General features: G+C 45.1%; 1 protein-coding gene across 1 annotated transcript in view; it reads left to right on the forward strand.

The window, feature by feature from the left end:
- The first annotated feature begins 454 nt into the window (after positions 1 to 454).
- Positions 455 to 20,540, forward strand: part of PREP (prolyl endopeptidase) — a 116,726-nt gene continuing 96,640 nt past the window's right edge. The window contains exons 1-2 of the mRNA XM_058566549.1: positions 455 to 632; positions 6,059 to 6,133. Of these exons, the coding sequence (XP_058422532.1) occupies positions 588 to 632; positions 6,059 to 6,133 (120 nt within the window). The 5' untranslated portion in view covers positions 455 to 587. The remainder of the gene's footprint in view (positions 633 to 6,058; positions 6,134 to 20,540) is intronic.

Consider the following 20,540-nt stretch of genomic DNA (forward strand, 5'->3'; position numbering starts at 1 on the left):
ACGATTAATGAGCAAACCCTGCTTTACATTCTCCTTGAGGGAGGCCCCGCGAGCCGGGCAATGGCGAGGCGGACAGCGGAGGGACTGCGGGGACGGCGGGCGGGACGGGGGAGGCGTGTGGACCGGCCGGCGTGACCGGGCGTGTGACCGGGCGTGTGCCCGGCGCGGTGGCCCGGCCGGCGTGCGTCCATCTCCAGCGTGTGCCGGCGCGGTGGCCCCGCGGCGGTTCGGCGCGGCTGCGGCGCGCACCGGCGTGGTGGCCCGGGTGCCCGGGCGGCGCTCCTGCAGAGGGAGCTGTGCGCCCGGCCTGGCGCACGCACGGCGCCGCCTGCTCCCTCTTGCTGCCGCCGCCGCCGCTGGGCCCGCCCGCCGGGGAGGGGCTCCCGGTCTCGCCGACAGCTGCTTCCTGCTTCCCGCACGTCCTCGCCGCCGCGCCGGTCGGTCGTGCGAGTCCTGGCCGAGAGCCGCCCGCCGCTGCCGCCGCCGCCGCCGCCGCCCGCGCCCCGACCTCGCCCCGCGGCCAGCCCGGCCCGCTCGCGCCCGCCCCGGAGCCCGCGCCCCCTCGCTGTCCCTGCCCGCTCCCGGCCATGCTGTCCTTCCAGTACCCCGACGTGTACCGCGACGAGACCGCGGTGAGTACCCTGCCCGCGCCCACCCGGCTCCCCGCCGCCTGCAGCCCCTCGGCCCCTGCGGCCCTCCCCTCCCCCTCGGCCTTTGTTTGCGAGAAAGGGGCCGGGGGCGCCGGGCTCCTCTCGAGCCGTGGGGGCCCTGGTGGCCGTCACTGTCCGCCTGCTGGCGGCCGAGCCTGTGGTCAGCCGCCGCTTGGCCGCTTCCTAAAATCAATGGGGTCAAGGGCAGACCCCCAGGTACGAATGGGCGCCTTAGAGCAGAGGGGAGTCAGAACGTGTCACTGCGTTTTGACTGGAGGAGGCTCTTGCTTAAATATGGTGGTAGGAGAGAGTGTGTGTGTGTGTAGATGATGTAACATTGGAAAGCAAAAGCAAACTTTTTCAACTTCCAATGTTAAAATCCTTAGCGTTGAAGTTCATTCATTCGATTTCAGAACGCGTATTGAGCGCCTTTCCTGCCCCAGGCCGAATGCTGGGCGTTTGGGCGCTGGGGATGAGGAGACCAGTCAGAGTAACCGGGAAGGTGGAGCGGTGACCTCGTGCCAGATGGGGAGACCAGCCAGTGCTGATCCAAGTTTTCCTAAAAAGAAAAGGAGTCAATAGGGGCTGAGAGGAGGCCTTAGAAAGGAGAGGGGATGGCCTTTTTCAGAATGAGTTCCAGTTTTGCCTGGTGGAGAGGTTAGCCACCATTTACGTAAGCTGTGGATGAACTCAGGGTAGCTGTCGAGATCCAGTGGATGCAATTCTGGGGAAACACCTTTTTTGTGTAAAAATTAATTTGGCATCTTGAGAACTGGAGTGAGTCCAAATGTTGCGGGCATGATTTTCTTAGGAATAGCCAAATTCCTCAGATTACTTAAAATAGAATCAGAATAAAAATATTTTTGTTTAATACACTTCTAATTTTTTCCTGCTTACTCTGACCCGATTTATGCCAGAAAGTCTGTACTTAAAGCGCATCTCACTTTGAGGTAAAGGGTACTGAGGCTTTAGAGTAAAGATCATATTGTTTTAAATTAAGACTTCCAAGTGGCGCGGGTGCATTCCTGGTTTCTTTGACCAGGGGCCATCTGGTAACCATGTTTTCTCAGTCTGTTCAGTTACTTGCTTATTAAATTTACTCTAACAGCCCAAGAAGCTCTATTGCTGTGGTTCAAAGGGTTGTTTCCGTTGTGTATGGGAGTAAAGTGATCCTGCTGGGATGGAAAGGAGGACAGACCAAATAAGACCCAAGTGCTAGTTCTGGTCTTGTCACTCACCAGCTGGATGCCCCTTGGCAGATCACTTATCTCTTATAGCCTTCTTTCTCATATATGAAGTATTAGGGCTGGCTTGGCTAACCATAGAGCTTGCTTGCTTCTGCAGTGAGAATATCATTCATTCATTCTTTCTTTCATTCACATGACAGTCCATTCCTGCAGTGTGCCATACTTTAGTCATGGGAAGACATGTGAACATCTCAGTTCAGTTCTTGAGGATCTTTGAGTTTTCAGGATAGATAAAAATATAAGGAACTACCCATTATGTGGTTTGATGAGTTCCGTTTTAGATTTGTTTTATTTTATTTTTAGGAAGGGTTGCTGCTTACTAAGTTTTTCCCTATTCAGGTTATCAAAATCCTGCAGTTCATTTATCTGTGTTTAATAGTTCTTGAAAGTGTTAAGTGAGGATTTTATGAAGACATCAAAAAGATTGTGAACAATTAACTCAAAAGAGTACTATACGGTGGATTTTAATACTCTCCAGTTCCTTCTCAGCAGAACTCATCATAACCCTAAGCCTCAGGGCGGAGGGAATGTAGCTCTGGTCCAGCCTGGACCCGGCTCTGTGGATCCCACAGGGCACTTAGCCCAGACCTGATAGGCTACATGGGTTATCTTTTTCCTGTAACAGAGTCCTGATTACTAAGCCCTGGGCTCAAATTGTAGCCTTGAGGGGCCGGCCCCGAGGCGTACTGGTGAAGTGCGTGCGCTCTGCTGCTGGCGGCCTGGGTTCAGATCCCGGGCGCGCAGGGTTCGAATCCAGGGGCACACCGACGCACCGCTTGTCAGGCCATGCTGTGGCGGCGTCCCGCATAAAGTGGAGGAAGATCGGCCCAGATGTTAGTTCAGGGCCAGTCTTCCTCAGCAAAAAGAGGAGGATTGGCATGGATGTTAGCTCAGGGCTGATCGTCAGCACAAAAAATAAATAAAATAAAATTGTAGCCTTGAATACTAGGAAAAGTTTGTTTCTCTCCAGCAGATGCTCGAGATTGCTGTAGCTCTCTGTGTCTCTCACTTGAGCATCTTTCAGCAACATACTGGGCAGTCTCCTACTGAGCCATGGGGCTGGAGCGTGCAACCGTTTTGGGTGGACTTCTGGCCTAGTGAGCAGAAATTTGGAAACTATGATACTTCCAGTGTAATGCCATTGCCCATCCCCCGAGAGTGTTGCTGTGGGGTCGCAGGCCTGCTACAGGGGTAGAAGAGTGTGTAGGGGGAGAGGAGAACAGGGAGGAGGATGGGATTAATTTCCATCAGGAGCAGGAGAGAATACGTGAATTTAGCCTGAAAGTTGGCCAGCTGGATAAGGTAGAAAGGACATTCCTGGCCATGTGACTAAAATAAAGCCATAGTTATGTAGGGCTTGACGGTCGTGGAATTGCATTTGTTTGTAGGGTGGCAGAGCATTCGTGGGTGGATAAGCTTGGATAGGGGCTGGAAGACAAAAAAAGGGAAGTGTGGCCAGGTTTGATGGGCTCTGCCTGCTGCTGTGGTACGAGTCTGTATCTTAAAGGCAGCGGGCGAGCTGTTGAACAGCACAGGTAAAATATTGAATAGTGACAGTGCCTTATCAGGGCTCTATTTGTAAAGCTTCTTGGGGAGATGAGGAATGGTTTGCAAGCTTAGATCAGATACTTCACAGCCTGAGTTCAGGGGATGTGGCTATGAGACTGCCCCATTTGTAGGGGATGGTCTTGTAAAAGTAAAAGAGGGGGGCAGGGGGGTGCTTGGCTCCTGGGATTGTCTGTGGGGTTGTCCTGAAGAGAATCAGTTTCTTGTCCTGGTTAAAAATGTCTGCTCAATAAGTGACCTCAGTCTGCTTTAGGTGGTAATGCTGGTTCTGGGAAGATGGCCCTGTTTCCTCAGAGGTAAACCCCGTTCAGGTGGCAGCATGGTGTAGGGTGCACTGGCTTCTGAGTCAGGGTCCAGCTGTGCACCTGCCAGTTTACACCTGGCCTGGTTCATTAGCAAGAGGTTAAAGCCACAGGCTTTGGGGTTGGCTCAAGGTGGGTCACGGTCCTACCGCTTATTAACCATCTGGCCTTTGTCGATTGCTTTAGCTCTCTCCAGCTTCAGCTCCCTCATCAGGAAAATGAGTTAGTAATAACCTCACAGTGAGGACCAGACGAGGTGACGTGGCTGAAATCAAGAGCACAGTGTTTAGCTCACAGTGATCTCTGAGCAAACAGTAAATCCGTGACCTTTACCCTTACCAACCTCCCTGAATTGCATTCTGTAATCTGTAAAATAGGAGTATCACCAGCCCTCTTAGAAGGTCGCTTTAGAACATCGGGCACAGCAATGTGGATATTCAGCAAATGTTTATTGCCTTGGGTCTAGCACTTGGCAACACCTTCACTTAGTCATAAAACTAACATGATTTCCAGTTAATCTTTTCCACTTCCTTATGAAAAGGTACGTTTGTGGATATGTCTGAGTTTTAGTAACATCGTAATTGAGGAACATTTTAAAAGTGCCTGGCCTGTCCCCTCCGAGGAATATTTGGGGAAAAGCTGTTGGAAGATTGTTTTTAGTCCCACCTCTGGTTCTGAACCCAGTATGGCCCTAGGAAGCTTGCCATCTTGTGTCTGCCATTGCTCCTAAAAATGTTGGATTGGAAGATACTTTACAACTTTAAATTTTTCTGATTTCTTATTGTCAGAGAAAAGACGGTTGTTATTTTAAGCATAATTTATAACCACTTCAAGGTGTGTAAAATGTAAAAGACTTGGGGATGAGAAGAAAATATAAAGAGCTTTCATTCAGTGGTGACAATCAGCTAAAATTTAGAGGGGCGTCAGGTAAGGATTGAAAATTGGTAATTTTGTGGAGACTCCTCAGGAGAGGTTTTAGTCTGGTATGTATCCCTTGCGCTTGTCAGTCAGTTGTTTAATGAGAACAGTTCCTGAGTGTTCCACCTTAACTGCCCATTCTTCCAGGTGGGCATTCCCCCAGGTGTTCTGTCACCTGGCACCAGATGAGGACAGATGCAGACCCTGTGTGGACAGCCTGGGGTTTTAGGCACGGGGAGTTTCTTCTCCATTGGCCAGCAGTAGAAACAACATTCAAGTTTTCCTTTTCCAGGAGAGTGTTTGCTTTCCTTAGGGACTAGCCCTTGCCTTCTTGTGTTATAGAACAAAGCAAGAAGGAGACAGATTAAAAATTCACCTGAAATACAGGTGGTCTTCCTGACGACCTCATACCAGAGGCCTTAACCAGAATGTTTGAGTTGTTCAGAGAGCCTTGGCTGGAAAGACATTGTCATTGTGGTTTCAATTAATTAGATTAATCATGATAATATGAAATGGAGGGATTTTGTGACGATCTTTTTACCTTTGGAAAATTTCTTTAGGCATACTCACCTGGGGAGCCGTGACTCCTAATTGCTTTTCCAGGCTTGGTCAGTCTCTGAGGCCAGGAATTTGGGCATTTCAGAAGGTACCAGTGGTTCTGATGATCAGCCCAGCCAGGCCCTGCTTTATACTAGCAATATTATTTCCTCAAATATCAGGATAGTCTGAATGCGTGACGCCTTTGTGCTTCCTTTTATAAACCGTGAAAGAAAGCATTTTGTAATACATGAAAAGGAAGAAAGGCTTCAGTTTCAGAAATGTTCTTTAATTGCGTTCGTCAGCCTTTTCAGCCGACGTCAGTTAGAATCATACTACACGTTAGTAACTTGCTTTTTGGCAGTTTAGATTTAAAGGCAAAACTGATCGTATTATATATTATAGGGAGATTTTCTAACCATTAATAAGCTTACCAAGAACAGGAAAATGAGCATGTGTATGGTGGTTCCCTCAGAAAAGTGCCCTTCTCACATCCCTCTGCATTGTGTAGCTCTGTGCTTTGCCACTGACAACACATTTTCAAGTTTCTTTAGCACAGCGGCAGCCCTTTGTTTTGTGTTGTACAGACAGAGCTGTTTCCTAGTCTGACCTTTCATCTTTCCTCCTTCTCCAGCTAAAACATTCTTTTCATGAAGGGTGGCTAGACACCTTTGAGAACCTGCCAACTTTGGTTCATGTGGTAATTTGGGCAGACACGTTGCCAGTGAGCCAATTGGGGTATTTTTGTACCTTTCCCATTTCTCCATCACAATCAGAAAGTACTTATTTAATTGGGGTTAGACACTAATTATCTAACACCACATTTTGTCTTTTGCAGGTACAGGATTATCATGGGCATAAAATCTGTGACCCTTATGCATGGCTTGAAGACCCAGACAGCGAGCAGACAAAGGTAATTGGTGCTTATAATTAAAGACAAGGCAGCCCTCGTAGCCAGCACCAAACCCTAGACATCAGGAACTGTGGCTTTTCCTTCCTGGTACCTTCCTGTGTTTTCTGCCCTGGGATGGTGAATGGATCTGTTGGTACTACCACTTTTTGTTAAATGATTCGTGGGTAAAAGATGAAAGCATTTTTAGTCCCAGAGAAGATCAAGTAACTGTTTTGAATAATGTTTATGGTTTATAGTGAGACTGATGAACCAGCTATTTGGAATGAAAATATTAGAAAGAAAGAAAACTTGTTTTTTTACCAAAGAATAATGAAAACCTAGAGAAAAATAATATGACAGAAAAAATTTCCTGATATGTTTTTTCCAAAGGAAAGAAAATCTTATATGTTGTACAAATATCAGGTCTTGAAAACTGAATGGTGGTTTTGGATTACTTATTGATTTTAATGCAATAACAATAAGACAAAAACTAAATTGTAAATATAAGAACATTCTTATATTTTATAGAAATAAAGGCATGGAGGAGAGAATTTTCTGCCCTGTCTAAAAGCGTAAATTTTTCCTACTTTTTTGGAGAAATTTTTTTAGTATTTTGAGCTGAAGTCTCATTTCATTAATGAAGCTGCCCCTAAGTGCTATGTCCTATGGATATTTCTTCCTCCTTGGAGTGCCCAGGACTTGTCATTTGGGACTCACCATTTATATACACTGTATATGGTTAATTAAATTTGCTTGGGTAAGGGAGTAGTGTTTCTCCAATCTACCTCAAGTTCCTTGACTCTTTATTTATAATGGTATTTACATATTACTTAGTACATAAGTATATGTGTATCATTTTTAATATGCTTACCATTCCAGAAGTCTATTTGAGCTTTTTTAGACTCCCAGAGTACATTTCCCATTTAAAAAACGTTAAATGCACTCTGGGTGGTTTTCCAGCTCAGCCTCCAAAAGCCTGTGTCTTAGCTCGTCTTATGTCTCATGGTCCCTTGCCACCACGTATACCAGCGTTCTCTGGAGAACTGAACTCAGATTTCCAAGGCAGTTCAGATTTACCAGGAAAGCATTCCCTCCTGATGTGGCCCTGGCCAGTGGGATTAGGATTCTCTCCTTGCCCATCCCCACTCCCCACACACACACTCCCTGGTCAGTGGTGTTGCAGAATCCACCACCTTCATATCCTGGAAAGAGCTTGACAAGGAAAGGAGTGGGTGAAGGGCCCAGCCGGGCACAATGATCTATGGAAGAGGAGAAAGTCGAGGCAGGGAGAGCTTGGTCCTGCTTGGGTATATCCCACGTTGTCTCTTTCTTCTGCTTTCGTTCCCACGAGCTGGCTCGCCTGCTTTCCTTTCTACGACCCTCCGCTGTTCCTGGTGGCTAGCATTTCTCTCCTCTGCCCAGTGCAGAAGCTCTTTCAACTTCTTCCCTATCCTTTGTCCTTAAAGTAAGCGTACCACCATCTTGAGATTTTCTAATGGTTTTTACTTCTATCTGTAATCCTACATTCTCTCCCATTCCTAATTCCGTTCAAGAAAGGCAGAGTTCTCATGGGTGAGAATAATTGGTATTTGGGTTTTCATTTTTCTTTCATGAAGCACCTGGGTTATAGAGGTGGATGGGTAGCAATTCCCAAGTGAGAGACAGATGGGTATCTTTAGGAGCAGGCAAAGCCTCTAGCTCTACAGGTGAGGCTGGGAGGACCAGGGAGCAGGTTTGGGTCTCCTCCTGACCTTGACTCTGCCACAGACGACCTTGATCATCCAGCATTGGGCTGAGCTGAGACAGGGGTTGAGCCTGGGAGTGGAGAGGCACAGGCAGCTACGTAACCTGTAATGAATGGAAAGCACCAGGGAAGGGAATGAATTTCTTTTGCATCTCTTGGGAAATTGTCCCAAGGACTCTTGTCTATGATGGTTGTTTTGTCTGAAGTATTGGGTACAGCCTGGATTTCTTCACCTTTGATGGTGATTATCTGAGTGTTTCAGCAATGTCGCAATGACCCAGTCTTTGTTTACATGTTAATGAATGCACACTTTGCTGTTCCTTAATTGATAATGGCTGGTCCCGTGCATGACAAGCCACTTATTAGTGGATGAAACTTTGCTAATTAGTGATCTTACAGTCAGCATATGAGAGAAGCTAATGACATTGGCGTATACAGTGTTATTTTCGTAGTATATACTTATTGTATGCTTACTGTATGCCAGGCACTTTACTGGCAGCTTTGCATTCCTTATCTCATTTAATTTGCAAACTCTGAAATAGATCTGTTTATTTTCCCCTTTTTACAGATGAAGAAATTCAGATACTGAGTGGTTAAGTAACATGTCTGAAGTCACTCAGCCAGTAGGTATGGAGAAAGGAGTGGAACCCAGGTAGCTCAGGAGGTTATCAACATCACATTAAAAAAATAATAAAAGAAAAAAAGACGCTGGGTGTAATAGCTTTGGGAATGCAAGCTATAGGAATATATTCATGTCTGTGCTTGCTGTGTGACTTTGCAGGTCCCCATGCGTGGACTCTGGGCTGGCCCCTACTCCCACGCTAACCTTCAGACAGCATATGTCAGGTGTCAGAGGGGCTGTGCAGCTTATGCCTTCCCTCTGCATCCTCCATACACGCCTTTCTCGCTCTTCTCCAAACAGGCTTGTTATTAACAAGGGCTAGTATATCGTCTGGGATTTGATGAGTTAGATTTTGGTCTCAGACTGAAAAGGCAGGGTGTATTTTTCTAATGAGCAGAAGAACAGCACAAACATTTTCTATGCATTTACACAAAAGTGTATTAGTCATACATAGCTTGGTATAAAGAGGAGAATCTTCACATAGCCTCCAAAACAAAGAAAAAGCTGCTTGTTACCTTTTCAATAAAACTAGTCAGGAAGTGAGAAACATTTGTAGCTCTTTTATACTAAGATCTGAAATACTATCAGTAGGTCTTTGATTTAATCTCGTGTTTAATACAGGTAATCTATTTCTGATGGTGCCTGGCATTTAAGGCTTTATCCTTTATAAAAGAATATCAGAGCAGACTTATGACTTAGAAAATTCTCAAAAACAAGAGTTGGGGGGACTTGAATCTGGATGAATCTTTTCAAGTTGTCAAGGCCCGTATAATCCTGTTTTATAGCAAATGTTCCAGACGGTAGAGGACCCTACTCACCTCCATTGATTCTTTGAGGTAAATCCAACCTTGATATGAAAACTCAACAGAGATACTTTGTAAAGAGGGAACAGTAGACCACCGCTGCCTGGTAGACATACAACGTAAGCCGTGTATATAATTCAAATTTTTCTAGTAGCCACATTAAAAAAGTAAAAAGAAACAGGTAGAATTAATTGTAATAATATATTTTATTTGATCTAGTATACTGAAAATATTAACATCGCAACATATGATCGATATCAAATATTAAGATATTTTATGTCCTTTTTTTTGTGTGTGTGAGGAAGATCAGCCCTGAGCTAACATCTGTTGCCAATTCTCCTCTTTTTGCTGAGAAAGATTGGCCCTGGGCTAACACCTGTGCCCATCATCCTCTACTTTATATGGGACGCCGCCACAGCATGGCTTGACAAGCGGTGCATTGGTCCCTGCCCAGGATCTGAACCTGCGAACCCCGGGCCGCCAAAGCGGAGCCCACGCACTTAACCGCTACCCCACCAGGCTGGCCCCTCTCATTTTCAAACTAAGTTTTGAAAATCCAATGTGTATTTTACACTTATAGCACATATCAGTTCAGACCAGCCACATTTCAGGCACTCAATGGCCACTTGTGGCTAGTGGCTACCATATTGGACGTGAAGATATGGGCCAACCTTTCTTGTGAATATAGATGTGAGGAATATAAATAAAAGTTAGTAAATGAAAAAAGCAGAATTTGTCACAAGAATTCACGAACAGTTTAATATTAATAAATTAATAAACTAAACCTTTATAATTATCCTATTTAATATTTAAAAGAAATTAAAGAAAATCCAAAACTAAAAGTAGAAATAACAATGCTTTAGTAAAATAACAAATATCACTCAAAACAACCTACACACTAGGCTAGAATGTCTCTATCACTACTATTTGTATATGTTTGCAAAGCTTTGACCAGAGCAATAAAACATGAACTAAAATTTATAGAAGATAAAGTAAAACTATCATTAATTGTAGATTATGTAATTATGTATCTAGAAAACCTACGGAAACAACTGAAAACTTACTAGAATTAATGAGCTCAAGGGCCGGCTGGTGGCGCAAGCGGTTAAGCGCGCGCGCTCCGCTGCAGCGGCTGAGGTTCGCAGGTTCAGATCCTAGGCGCGCACCGATGCACAGCTTGGTAAGCCATGCTGTGGCTGCGTCCCATATAAAGTAGAGGAAGATGGGCACGGATGTTAGCTCAGGGCCACTCTTCCTCAAGAAAAAGGGGGAGGATTGGCGTTGGATGTTAACTCAGGGCTAGTCCTCCTCAAAAAAAAAAAAAAAGAAAGAAAGAAAAATGAGCTCAAGAAAGTGAGTATATACAAAATAAATATAAAATGAGTAGCACGCATGTATACCATCAGTGATGAAAAATTAACCCATCTGATAGCAGCAACAAAAAGCAAGTACTTGAGAATGAAGAAGAGCTTTCAAGCCTACTGGAGAGTAATAATGTCACTTCAGAAACATGGAGGTCTAGGGCCGTCCCCATGGCTTAGCGGTTAAGTGGCATGCGCTCTGCTGCTGGTGGCCCGGGTTCGGATCCCGGGCGTGCACCGACATACTGCTTCTCCGGCCATGCTGAGGCCTCGTCCCACATACAGCAACTAGAAGGCTGTGCAACTATGACATACAACTATCTACTGGTGCTTTGGGGGAAAATAAATCAAATAAATAAATAAATAAATAAAAATTAAAAAAAAAAAAAAAGAAACATGGAGGTCTAGAAAAGGGCCATTCAGGGGCATTATTTATAATAGTGGAAAACTGGAAATAATCTCCATTTCCAACAATAGTGTAGTGTTTAAGCAGAATATGGTGAGTCTGTTTGGTGAAATAGTCTATGCATCTATTAAAATTTGGGGCTATGAAGATTGCTTACTAACATGAAAGAGTGCTTATGGTAGGATATTAAGTGGGAGAAAGATGCAAGACTGCGGTGCTCCAAATGATTGCAACTTTAAAAACTACCTTTGTAAAACGATTCTAGGACAATATATTTGGAAATACAAAGTAAACAACAAAAATAAGATAAAGGGAGGGGGCCAGCCCGGTGGCATAGTGGTTAAGTTCCTGCACTCCTCTTCTGGCAGCCCGGGGTTCGCAGGATCGGATCCTGGGCATGGACCTACGCACCGCTCATCGAGCCATGCTGTGACGACGTTCCACATAAAGTAGAGGAATTTGAGCACGGATGTTAGCCCAGGGCCAATATGCCTCAGCAAAAGAGAGGAGGATTGGCAACAGGTGTTAGCTCAGGGCTACTCTTCCTCACAAAAATAAATAAATAAATAAGATAAAGGGAAAGCTCTGGGTTAAAAAGCACTTTAGATTTCTACCGAGTGTGATATAGTCTTAGAATGTCTGACCCGTAGTGACGTCTCGCTGGTGTAAGTGGGGCGCCAGGATAACCTTGGAAGATTTCAGCATGAGGAGCCAGAGAGGGAGGTTTGCAGTCATTAAAAATGATTTGGGGGCCGGCCGGTGGCGCAAGCGGTTAAGTGCGCGCGCTCCGCTGCGGCGGCCCGGGGTTCGCTGGTTCGGATCCCGGGCGCGCACCGACGCACTGCTTGGTAAGCCATGCTGTGGCGGCGTCCCATATAAAGTGGAGGAAGATAGGCACCGATGTTAGCCCAGGGCCGTCTTCCTCAGCGAAAAAAGAGGAGGATTGGCGGATGTTAGCTCAGGGCTGATCTCCTCACAAAAAAAAAAAAAAAATGATTTGAAGTCTAGATAGGCAGGTCCCAACAGGCAGTTAGCCCACACTTCCCACTCCACAGGCATTTCCAGCTTGTCCTTTGCAGATCGTAGTAGGAAGTTTGTAGCAGTCTTGTTGCCCCTTGATATTTTGACCCTGAGGTAACGTGAGCCTCCAGTCTACTAATAACAAGACTCTGCCCCTATCCTTTACCCGCTGACATTAACATGCGTGTGGTTGACTTCCTAACCTTTAACTTCCTAAATTTCCCTCTAGTTTCCCGTCGCAAACAAGCAAGTGAACCCCAAACCCCGCACTCTGCCTTAGCTTTTTGCAACCTCTTTCTTCCTCTCCAGCGGTCTCCTGGCCTCTTCAGGTGTGCCCTGTTCAGATCTTATCATGGGCCATCTCTCCCTCTTCCTCTGCCTGTCCATACCCTGCATGCCCCTTGATGTAGCTGAAATCCCCCCTTCCTTTGTCACCCCTCCCAATAACATCTCCCATCAATATAAACCGTTCTCGTCATGATCAGCAGTGGCCCAGTTGCCAAATCCAGTTTAAAAAGTCACCCTGTGTTCTTCACCGCGCACATGGACCACACGTCTGGGGGAATTGTAGTGACTTTCCTGTATACTGGCCAGGGGACTGCTCTGCCCCCTCCGCCCCACATTGACTCTCAGGCCCTGGGAGTTTGCTGACTGCTTTCATCGCTGAGGCAGCAGTCTCGCTCTCAGGTCACTGTGAGAGTCCTAAATGAGGATTTGCTTTTCCTGTCCTCTCTGTCCACTGTGGTGCAGTCAGTCCACACCACACTTCCTGGTAGTCACCAGTGCTTCTCTTTACATCACTGAGCGTGGTTTTGCAGCCCCAAGGTCCAGAAAGAATCAATGTCCTTGTAACCTCTTGAGGAGTCTTCTCATTTTACTTTGATTTATTGTGGCTTCAGCCTCTTAGTTGAATATTCCAGAAGTTGTTACTGAGTTACTGAAGGAGTGATACACAGAGAAAGGAAGAATTTACACCTTTCCAAGGATAGCTGCCTTGATTGTAACTAACTGTCAAGTCTGGCTCTCAAGGATACTGCCGCCACCCCCCCCACCCCCCCCCACCCCCCCGGGGGCTTTGGGACACAAGGTAACCAAATGTAGGCTATCAGCCTCATGTATCGAATGACTTAATTTTTTTTCTCTCCCTGAGCTCTGCCCTGGGCAAAATGAGAGTCACAACAGCTCCATTTCCTTTGTGGGTAATGAGAGGAGAACTGAACAGGAACCAGCAAAAGCAAAACAAAACATTTGTTTTTGTTTATGTTCATTCCTTCTAAAAAAATGAAATAAAATTACCATTTGTTTCAGAGAGGATGAAAGGAATATGCAGCATAGATCTTCTTTCCTAGGACAGTATTCGCTCTCCCTTGCCCTTCTCCCATTTAGCTGAATAGTTAGACGTTCTGCCTGCTGACAAGAGGCAAGGAAAAGTAGAGAGAAGGGAAGTCCTTCAGCCTAGCAGAGTAAGAAACCTGGAAACATCACCTTTCTCTTCCCCTGTCCCCTCACTGTTTCCTTCCTTTGCAGGATCAGAAGATCCTTCTGATCTTCTCTAGGATATTTCAATAGCTTAGGATTTCTGGGTAGGGATTTTAATGTCACAGAGGTCAGTGGAGAGTCGAGTTTAGGGAGGTAAACACCTGTTTTCCCTGTTATCCTTCCTGTCTATCCTGAAATCTGTTTTTTTTGGTCTGTTTGCTTGCTTTTGTTTTTGTTTTTTAAGGTTAATCCTAAAAGTGTTGCGCTAGGAGTTTCTCCTCTGTTCTGGTATCAGTCTGGCCCACATCTTCCTGGACAGGTTGCTTTCCCTAGCGTGGAACAGAGTGATGTGTGGAAGAACTAGTGGGGAGCCAGGCGAGCAGAGGTTCATTTGTCCAGCTGCATTCCACATCAGGCCGCTGCTCTGTCAGGCTGAAGAGCCAACGGAGTGGAAGCTTGCTCTCGTGACTTCCAGTACCATGAAGGACTGGCTCAATGTCCCTAAGCCAAAAGACAGCAGGTAAAGCTTACTGTGGGAGCCGAGGAATACTGGAATTAATTAAAGGTATACGAGACTGGTTTTGGTTTATAGTGTTCTTTGAAGACTTTAGGACAAACTGTGAACATCCCCTTTGTGGATAGTTCCCTCATCCCCTGAGCTTGCCGGCATTTCTGATGTTATTCTGTGGGAGGCTGTGTGGAGGAACAGAATATTTGCCAGGTGGGACTAGAAGTCAGAACACGCAAGTCGTAGCCCTCGGTCTTCCATTTTCTGTTCTATGAACATAGCAAGTAACCTAACCTGGGATTTATTTTCTTCATCTATAAAATAAGTATAATCATGCTGAATTCATCTAGCTCCAAGGTTTTAGTGACGCTCAACTGAGGAAATGCTTGTAAAAATTCATTTTCCACCCACAGCAAAACTCTGTATAAAGATGGTGCAGCTTGGACACGCTGCTTTTATTTTCACCCACAAAACTGAGCAAGATTTTTTTTTTTCTGGAATTCCAGGTTTTTAATAAAAAGACACATTCCAAGCATCCCCCCCCCCCCCCCGCCCCGCAATGGAACTGTGACTTCTAAGTGTGGTTGCGTTGCTCTAGTGTGCGATAATTAAACTAGGCCAAAGATTACCTTAAAGCTCTTTGGTAGGGCCCTTTTTAATTGGTGGCTTATGAACCTACCTGCTGACCTGTGAAATGCCCTTCCAACCATTCATTAACGTTTCATGTTAGGACCTGGATTGAGAATTACTACTGTGTCATCCCTTGTCTAGTGTAAACGGGAAATGCTTTAGGTAAATATATTACCACATATTATTGCAATCTCCACGAGTTCTAAGGTCTTAGATGTCTCACCACCTCCTGTGGAGATGTTTAGCCTTATTATAGTTTGTCAACATCTCATCAATCCACAATTGAAATATGTATTTAGAGAACAACTTCCTTTTGATCTCTAGATGGGATAATCGTCAAAAGTATGAAGCTGTTGCTGGTACGGGGCCATCTTCTTTTTCTAAACACTGCTGTCTCTTTTCTTTTTCTAGTTTCTTTCTCTTGTTTTCTGCAACAAGGTTTTTGATGCAAGCAGCAGAGACTGATTCTGCCCAAGTCAAGCAAATAGGGAATTTATGGCAAGGATAGGAGGAATTGCCACTTTTCACTCAGCACTGCTAATGGCGTCAGTGCTCTCCAGTCATTCCACCTCCGTCACTTGTTCAAGTGACTGCATCCCAGGAGAGGGAGTTTTGATCGGCCAAACTCCAGACATGTGCTCACCCCTTGGCTATATTGCTGGCAATGAGAAAAGATTTGATAGAAGCCCCAGGGACCCTCTTTGGCTTCTGTCGCAGCAGGACAGCTATCTGGAGTTACCGTCCTGCTAAAAAGGGAGGACACAGAGGAGGAGAATGATGCTGGCTACACCAAATGCCACAGTCCACTGGTTTCATTCTCTCTTCCTTCTCTGTATGTGCTCGTTCCCTGCCTTTCCTCTCCTGCCCTGAGTTTACCTGTGTGTCCACTGTGCCAAGCATTAGGTGAAATTGAAGGGGAGGAAAGGATATACCGTCATAGCAAGACAGATGTGGCCCATGCCAGCGTGGAATCATGTTCTAGCCGGGGAGGACCAGAGATTGGAGATCGTGCGCCACTTAACCTTTGAGGGGCTGGAGGTCAGTGCTGTAGGGAGGCTGAGCCATGGTGTTGTGTGGAGGCTAGGACTCCAGCCTCCTTTGTTCACTATCAGGGAAAGCTCCATTTTGGAAAAGTAGACCCTATACTGTTGATGAAATACTTCAAATGCTTGTGTACATTTAACATTGGTTTTTTCCCTGGAGGCGGTTACTCAGATTTGGTTTCAATCATCTACAGTTGCTCTATGAGAAATGCTGGTATCAGATGTGGTATCGTTGGGAAAATAGTTGTTAAAGAGCTAAGATAGCTCAGACTTCTCCCAGCACCCTTCCCACCACCCCACCCCCCCACCGCCGCTGTACTTAGGTATCTAAAATCCATTCATCACCCCATTCTGCCATGTCCAGAGGAGAAAGTACTCAGTCATAGTAGTCACCTGGGCACTTGTTAAAAATCCAAATGTCCAAGCTCTACTGCTGGAGCATCTGATTTCAGTAGAAAGCTCTGTTTCCCAAACACCTCACTAGATAATTCTTAAGATCCAGAAAGCTTGGGAAAACCCTAGAGAATGCTTAGACATGATTAGAGAACAGTAATAACTCCTTTGATTTATATGGGGCCCACTTGCAAGGACCTGAAGTCCTAGCAGATACCTCACTGTTGTTTATAGCATCTTTGTAAATTAGAGGGACAGTATTTGCGGTTCTTATTTTTCTCATGGGGGGGAAACCAAGGCATGTGTCATAATAAAGACTCTGGGACTCTTTATAATATTGCAGGGCGCTCTGATCATTTGAATCATCTCTCTGTTTAATCATACGCATGATACTCTGGAGCTCCAGTTCTCCCTCCATAAAATCTCATACCTTTCTCCTTGTTTTTATCCCTGTTGACACTGCCCTCGTTCAGGCATGCATTGCCACTGAGCTAGACATTCAGTAGCTTCCTAAGTTGTCTCCCTTCTTCCAGAATTTTCTTTCTACCCCGTTCCCCCCAGCAACTAATGAGAACCCTTAGAGATCTTGGAACCTGTTGATTCATGGAAAGGCAATAGTGTATGGTCATTTAGTGAGCAGCTTTAGAAGGTAGAAAGACAGTTTTGAATCTTAACTCCACTATTTTACCAGTTGTGTGACAGTGTTCTTGTTTTTTTACCTCTCCAAGCTTCAATTTTCTGATTTATAATTTGGAAAATACTGTGTATGACTGCGGTGAAAATTAAGTGATAGTGTTTTTGAATCATGCAGCAAAGTGGTAGACACAAGTAAGTGCTTAGTAGATGCTGCCATTGCATTTACTATTGAACAGTTTAAATAGCATGGAAATTATCTGCTTGATAATTTGAAAGACCTCATCTTTAGAGCTATCTGAGACAAATTCTTTTATTGCAATTAATTCTTGGGCTCTTTTCCTCCACTTTCTTTCATGGTTATTGTTGTGTTTAGATCTTCTTTCTTTTTGGAACAATTTTAGTCATTTGTATGTCCTAGAAAATGGTCTGTATCATTGGGATTTTAAAATTTACTAGCATGATGTTATGTGTAATATTTCTTTTTTTTTTTTCCCTTTTTCTCCCCAAAACCCCAGTAGATAGTTGTATGTCATAGTTGAACATCCTTCTAGTTGCTGTATGTGGGAGGCGGCCTTAGCATAGCCGGACAAGCGGTGGGTAGGTGCGCGCCTGGGATCCCAACCCGGGCCGCCAGCAGCGGAGCGCACGCACTTAACCGCTAAGCCACGGGGCCGGCCCTTGTAATATTTCATATAATGACTTTACCCTCTCTGTCTGTGATTCTATTTCTTTATCATTTCTACTTTTGACTATCTGTAACCTCTCTCCCCTTTCTTTGATTACTTTAGCCAGAAGTTTTGTTGAATGTGCGTTTTCTTCTTTTTTAAAAAAGCAGTGGTTCTAGGACTTATAAGTTATACTCTTTTAATTTTCTAGTTCATTAATTTATTTTTATTTTCTTTTGTTACTTTAAAACTTTTTGATTTGAGTGTTTAATTTCCCTCTTTCTCATTTACTGATAAGACACCTTTAGCGTAGACATCTTTTTCAGCCTTCCCCAGCCAGCACTTGGGCAAGCTTCTTCCAGGCTGCTCATATATCCCCAAATCTCATAAAAGGATATAACTTCTGTCTTCCAGCGTTCGTTTTTGTCCCTGAAAAAGGATTCTGATTGCTTTGCGTGGTTCACAACTACTTCATTGACTGTGGCCTGTAGATAAGAATTAATGGAAAGACTCTTCTTATGAAGATGAACAGCATTTACTTATACAAAGAATGTAGAAAGGAGTTGGCATATTTAGAATACAGACCAAGGTATTAGTAACATTATCTGTGACAGGTGGTGGTGCCAGCTACTGGTACCCAGAAATGATAAAATCCGATTTGAGAGAGAGGGTAAACCCCAAACTTCCCAAAGGCGTAACTGTCACTTTCCAGACCCAGCCTTTTTATTTGGATACAGAGCACCTCATCTGGGCCAGATGTACCTCATCAGTCACAGAGTGGTCACTGTCCTTCAGTACATGGCACACTCAGCCACAAGCACTGTCTCCCGAGCATGTTCCAGGTACACTTCTGAATTCAGTGCTATGGGACTAGATCAGGTCAGCTGCCCTGATGTGTGTGTAGGAGTCATGATAACAAGCCTTTAGGCCAGCTGCGAGCCTCACCCTGAATGGATATCCTCCCGGGCCCTGGGTCAATTCTGGATCTAAGGGAGGGGTGTTCTGCTGGCTGGCAGAGGTCACACACCCCTCCCCCCCCACTATCAGTGGGACTTCCTAAAGGTACCAGAAAGAAACAGATGTCAACTCCAAATGTTTTTACCACATCCCATGAACTTTAATTCTTAATAGTCTTTTCTTATTTTCTAGATATTCTTGTTGTAATTTGGATTCTCTCGTTAATACAAAAATTATTTGAGAGAGGATGCATATGTGTTTAACTTCTTCATGATCAATTTTTTAGTTAGGTTTGGATTTGAGGTGCAGATTACCTCTATCCTTGCCAGGTGTCTGGTCAGCAGTGTGTACACCAAAGAACTGAGCCAAATGGGGCTAAAGTTTCAGGTTTGAATGGGCTCCCTGGTAATGACTAGATTTGAGAACAAGGCTTGAATCTAAGGTCGAAATGAGGGTTTCTGCTTCCTTCCCTCTTGATTGACCGTAACCAGCCTCAGTGAGGAGGGTGATTGATTTACCCATACGAGGACAGACAGAGAAGGTGGAAAGAGACCTGGCTGGGCTTCTGGAAGGCCCTACCTGGTCTGTTAATCATGTGCAGCTAGAAGCTCACTGGGAGCCTTCCTTACCTGAGAGCAGATGGTCTCAGAAGAAATGGACCCACCTTGGGTTTTAATATTAAAAGACAAGCTGAATGGATTTCGGGCTCTCATCGATTGAATTCCTTATTTCTCCTCCTTGGTGGTGAGCCTTAGGGGGTTTGTGGGGCTGGGAAGAGAGAGGCACCGCACTTAGTTGAGGTTAATGGCATTGTGGTCACAATGCTTCTTGAGCTTTAAAGTTTCCTTTGTTGGCTGATGTACTGCTAATTTTTGTGAATGTTCAGAGAGTACTGGAACATAAGCAGCACCCATCTCTTTTTTTTGGTATATATTCCTCATATTAGTCTTGTAAAGTACATTATTCCATTCCTTTATAGTCTCAGTTTCTAGACATGTTTCCTGAAACTGCTGCATCTAATTTTCTGTTTGGCATGACCTGCCTCCAGTTTTCCATGTGTCTGTCCAGCCCTGTGGCCCTGGGTCCTGCAGCCTCAGGGATGAGCTTTGCCACTTCTTGGCTTCTTTTTCATGGGGGTCTTCCTGCGCTTGGAGAACCATTTCTGAATCCTGCTAAACTCCCAGCAGAGACAGGGGATCCAAGTGTGCTTCCCCTTCTGGCCTCCAGGATCTGCTCAGCCCTTCACGTGTGGCTGGGATCGTGATTTTCTGCCAGGCTGCGCTGTGACGCCAAGCACTTTCTCCAGAAGCCCCTGATAGTTGCTTTAACAAGGTCATCCATGTATATATATTTACACACACACACGCACACGTACGCACACACACATATCATTTGCAGCAGAAACTCCTCAGAGTTTGTGGGATGTAGATAGCACCATTCTTAGTCTTTGTTGGTATTTGGGAAGAGTGGAGGTTGATACCTGTGCCAAGTGGGTCTCCTACCTGGAAGTCCCTCCTGGTCATCATACTGCCTGCATGCCCCACTCCCCCCAGCCCTCTGCCTTATCCTGGAAGTAGTTTCCCCTTCATTTGTTCTCCTGTAGTACTTTTCGTCATCCTTTTTCATATCTTTTATCCCATGTTATATAATCATAGCTTTTTTGTCTATCTATTTAGTGAGTAACTGTATGAATCATTTTTATTCATATGTGTAAGAATTGTACTTGTAAGAGGACTTGAGGTATTTTGTGGATTAAAATATAGTACATGTGAGGACAACTAGAAAAATTCTTTCTGGGGGCCGGCCCGGTGGCATAGCGGTTAAGTGCGCATGCTCTGCTTCAGCAGCCCAGGGTTCCCAGGTTCGGATTCCAGGTGCACACCGCTTGTCAAGCCATGCTGTGGCGGCGTCCCATATAAAGTAGAGGAAGATGGGCACAGATGTTAACCCAGGGCCAGTCTTCCTCAGCAAAAAGAGGAGGATTGGCAACAGAAGTTGGCTCAGAGCTGATCTTCCTCACAAAAAACAAAACAAACAAACAAAAAATTCTTTCTGAAGAATTTTTTTTCTTCTTTCTGAAGAAGAAAATTCTTTCTGACGGGGGAAAGGAATCTCCAGCTCCCAAACTGAGCGACCCTTTGCCAGGTAGCTTTGCTTTTTT

The sequence above is a fragment of the Diceros bicornis genome, chromosome 23 (assembly GCF_020826845.1).
Source record: "Diceros bicornis minor isolate mBicDic1 chromosome 23, mDicBic1.mat.cur, whole genome shotgun sequence".
In the NCBI taxonomy this organism is placed as follows: Eukaryota; Metazoa; Chordata; class Mammalia; order Perissodactyla; family Rhinocerotidae; genus Diceros; species Diceros bicornis.